This window comes from Acanthisitta chloris, unplaced genomic scaffold (assembly GCF_000695815.1).
Source record: "Acanthisitta chloris isolate BGI_N310 unplaced genomic scaffold, ASM69581v1 scaffold21985, whole genome shotgun sequence".
NCBI classification, from domain to species: domain Eukaryota; kingdom Metazoa; phylum Chordata; class Aves; order Passeriformes; family Acanthisittidae; genus Acanthisitta; species Acanthisitta chloris.
The window spans coordinates 5447-9760 of record NW_008674694.1 but is presented as its reverse complement, the minus strand read 5'-3'; the positions used below and the strand labels follow the sequence as shown (position 1 = coordinate 9760).

Genomic DNA, 4314 nt, shown 5'->3' with positions numbered 1-4314 from the left:
AGGGAAAGAAAGCCATTTCTCATGGAGTGATGCTTGCCAGCTTCCATGGGTTTGGGTGCTGGGAAGCTCCATGATGCCTGGAAGGATTTGGGAAGGGGCTGCTCCTCATGCCTTAGCCATGGAGCACTGCTGGGAGGTGCTGTGGGAGGGATTAACTAATTTCTTCCTGGATCAGGGGAAACTGAGTCAGGAATGAGAAACACCCAGCAGGAGCTTGAAGATGGATCAAATCCTGGGAGGATGTGGAGGTGAAAGGTGTCAAGTGACATGTGTATGTTTGCAGACTTTCCTGAGCCCTGGAAGTGTTCCAGGACAGGCTGGATAGAGGTTGGAGCAACCTGGGCTAGTGTAAGGTATCCCTGTCCATGGCAGGGGTGGGATGGGATGAGCTTCGAGGTCCTTCCAACGCAAACCATTCCATGATTTGATGATTCTCTTAAATTTGGATCCAGGCTGGGAGAGCTGGGAATGTCCAGGTGGGAGAAGAGAAGCACCAGGGAGACCTCATTGCTGAACCCCTTCCAGTGCCTAAAGGGGCTCCAAAAGAGCTGAGAGGGACTTGGAACAAGTCCTGGAGGGACAGAACAAGGGAGAATGGCTTCCCACTGGAAAAGGGGAGGTTTGGGTGGGATATTGGGAAGGAGTTCCTGGCTGTGAGGGTGGTCAGGCACTGGCACAGGTTGCCCAGAGCAGCTGTGGCTGCTCCATCCCTGGGAGTGTTCACGGCCAGGTTGGATGGTGCTTGGAGCTGTCCCTGGGGTGTCCCTGGGTGTCCTGGGCCATCCCAGGAGTTTGAGTTGTCACATTTCAGGGCCAAGAGCCTCTTCAGTCGGAGCCATCCCTAGTTTTTCCTGCCTGAGTGATCCCAATCCACAGAGCAAGTGTCCTGTCCATCGAGGAGGAGCTCCTGTTTGCCGTTTCCTGCCCTTATTTCCCCCAAACTCTGTGATTAAACCCTAATTAATCTGGTGGCTGTGATTAACTCCACAGCTCCAACTATGTCCATCCAGGCTGTGCCTCCCAGCACTCAGGGATCATTCCCAGCTGCATCCCATGGAGACTAGGACACTGTTCCCCCATCCTTCCCCCATCCCTAAAGGACACTCCCAGGTTTCCCAAGGGAAAACCACCATGGATCTGGAGGAGCAAACCAGGTGCCAGCAGCGTCGTGCTGTCACATCCCACTTGCCACTGCCTTTGGCTGCTGGATTCATCCCGAATTCCTGGGAGGAGCAGCCGTGCCATGGCTGGCACATCCCGGGGGAGTGTGAGACAAAGCACAGGGACTTCTTTCCCATGGTTTTGGGGTGGGTTTATCCCAAAGGGATTACTCAGCCACACAGCAGGAGAGCTCCTGGCAGGGCTGGGACTGGGCTCCTCCAGCACCGTTCCCTGCTCCTCCCATTCCCAGCTCCACTGCCTCCTGGGATGCTCCCAGCACATCACTGGTAGGAGCTGCCTGTTGCTCTCCATCAGGTTTCCTCTGGCACAGCCCATTCTCCAGGAATTCCTCCCAGCAGTTTTTCCTGAAGGTGTCGTCCAGTAAGTTCCAATCAAATCCCATAACTTGTGCTGAACTGGATCTACTATTTCCTCCTGGAAAGGCTGTTTGGATCTCTCTCTCCACAGGTTTCTGCTTGAGATGGATTTTTCCATCCTGCTGGCATCTAATTAGTGATCTAATTAGTGCCTTTCTTTGCTAATAATCAATAAATAATTAGGACTTAGATGTTTTCCTGAGAGTGAGGGATGAAATGAAAATTCCTGGAGGATTTGGTGCCTGTATCCGGTGTCTCCTGGTGACAAGGATCAACATTTTGTTGATCATAGGTGTTGTGGGTTTTTTGGCTGAAAATTCCCTTTTTCCTTTGTTGCAGAGAAAGCAGCAGATGATGAAGTCCAGAAATCCGACATCTCCTCCAGCAGCCAAGGGGTCATTGAGAAGGAATCCCTGGGACCTCTCCTGCTGGAGGTGGGTGCTGATGTGGTGCTGATGCTGCCAGGATTGTGCCCAGGGCAAAGCAGGACACTGAGGAAGGGAAATAGGGAGGTGGCAGACAATGAGGATGAAGCTGGATGCTCCAAACCCAACCTTATCTCTGGGTTTAGTCATGGATAAACTGAGGCTTTTCCTTCTTCAAATGGCTTGGAAAATGAGCCTTGGTGGAGCTTGGACTTGGTGAAGTCAAAACTGTTCTTAATTCCAGGATTAAATGTTGAGTTGTTTCAAGTAGAGATTAAACTGGAGGTGAGGGAGATGAAATGGAGCCTCCAGGCTCAGCTGGAAGTGAGAGAGGTGACATGGTGGATGATTTCCAGGAGGTTTGAATCCTCCTGGAAAATCCTCTACTCTCCTTCTGGAGGTGGGTGCTAAGATGGTGCTGATGCTGCCAGGATTGTGCCCAAATAAAGCAGGACACTGAGGAAATAAATGCAGAGGAGGAAGACAACAAAGAATTTAGTTGGGATGCTCCAAACCCAACCTTATCCCTGGATTTACTCATGGATAAACTCATTTTAGGCCTTACCTTCCACAAATGGTTTGGAAAAGGAGCCTTAGCCAAACTTGATGGAGCATGGACTAAGGTGAGGGAGGTGGAAACAAGCCTCTCGGCTCAGCTGGAGCTGAGGGAGGTGATGTGGTAGATGGTTTCCAGGAGGTTTGAATCCTCCTGGAAGGTCCTCCACTCTCCTTCTGAAGGGGGATGCGAAGATGGTGCTGATGCTGCCAGGATCATGCCCAGGGCAAAGCAGGACACTGAGGAAGGGAAATATGGAGGCGGAATGCAGCAAGGATGAACTTAAGATGCTCCAAACCCAACCTTATCCCTGGGTTTAGTCGTGGATAAACTGATTTTAGGCCTTTCCTTCTGCAAATGGTTTGGAAGAGGAGCTTTGGTGGAGCTTGGACTTGGTGAAGTGAAAACTGTTCTTAATTCCAGGATTAATTATGGAGTTGCTTCAAGTGGGGATTAAAGTGAAGGTGAGGGAGATGGAATGGAGCCTCCAGGCTCACTGGAAGTGAAGGAAGTGGTGTGGTGGATGGTATCCAGGAAGTTTGAATCCTCCTGGAAGATAGGGAGGTTGAGGAGGACCATCGTGTATGGAGAAGGTTTTTAATTGAGTGTCATTCCATTATATCCCAACCCCAGAGATAAACTCCAAATCCTAAATTGGAGATGTCCCAGGAGGGATTTGGAGTTGTGGATGGAGGATTCCTCCCATGTCCACACATGGGAATATGTGGCTCACCCTATTACTTGATTTAAAATCCATGTTACGATCCCATTTATTACCTCTACAGCCTAAGGAATCATTCCCTGATTGTCCTCTTCCCTCAGCTTCACATGAAGGTGCTGATCCCAACCCATTCCCAGCCTATGGAACATCCATGGTTACACTTTGAGGAGGCCAAACCCTTGCCACCCTCAATCTCTTTTCGATGCAGTTCATCCCAAGAAGCAGTTAGTGGTTTCATTGCTCTCCAAGCAATCCACAGCCTAAAAACATTCCCAGAGTGACTTCCAGCTCCTTCCAGGAGCTCTGGGCTCCAGTGGGGTTTTCCAACCCAGAAAGGTGGCAATAAAAAGGCCTAGCCAAGGCATCTCCTTCATCCTCTGGAATGTTTTCTACCTCTTGACCTGTTGCTTGGGCTTAACCTCCAAAGGCAGTTGAGTTGATCATAGAATATCACGTTAAAACCATGGATAAAGCCCTAGTGTGGGTGTTGGAAGAATGGGGGATATGGATGGGCTTCCACTACGGAGCTCCCATGCCCCTTCCCAGTTTCTCCAGCCCCCACATCCACCAGCACCTGAGGAGAAGGTCCAGGTGGGGTTTTCTATCCAGCCTGGGTCTGGTTTTTAGGGATCCCAAGAGGCAAGGGCTGGTTGTCTTGGCAACAGCTGGGAATAGGGAAAATTGCAGCCAATCTGCCAGAGCCATTTTGACAAAAGATTTCTTTCTCCTGCCTTTTTTTTCCACCTTTTTTTAATGCTTCCTGTTGGTTCATGGCAAAACCTGGTTTTTAGAAACTGAGTGGAATAAAAGCCGGATGGAATTCCCTGCTGGCATGGGCACCAGTTTCTGGGCATCATGAGTTCCTCCTGTTCCTGCGCCACTTCCCAGTCTGGGATAGCACCAGATCAGTTTGCAGGACCAACCCAGCAAAACTCGCCTTGAGGAGCAGGATAAGTAGGGATTGGGCTCCAGGAAAACCCAGTTCTGCCTGGATGGAACATTTTGGGTGGATCTGGGTTGTGCTTGTCCAACTCTGGTTGAATTTGCCACTTCCTAAATCCATGAAAACCATAT

General features: G+C 50.1%; 1 protein-coding gene across 1 annotated transcript in view; it reads left to right on the top strand.

The window, feature by feature from the left end:
- The window catches only part of LOC103802916 (nuclear receptor coactivator 1-like), a gene marked incomplete at its 3' end in the record, with an annotated part of 28466 nt that overhangs the window by 19341 nt on the left and 4811 nt on the right, over positions 1-4314 (top strand). The window contains exon 4 of the mRNA XM_009075446.1: positions 1878-1972. Within this exon, the coding sequence (XP_009073694.1) occupies positions 1878-1972 (95 nt within the window). The remainder of the gene's footprint in view (positions 1-1877; positions 1973-4314) is intronic.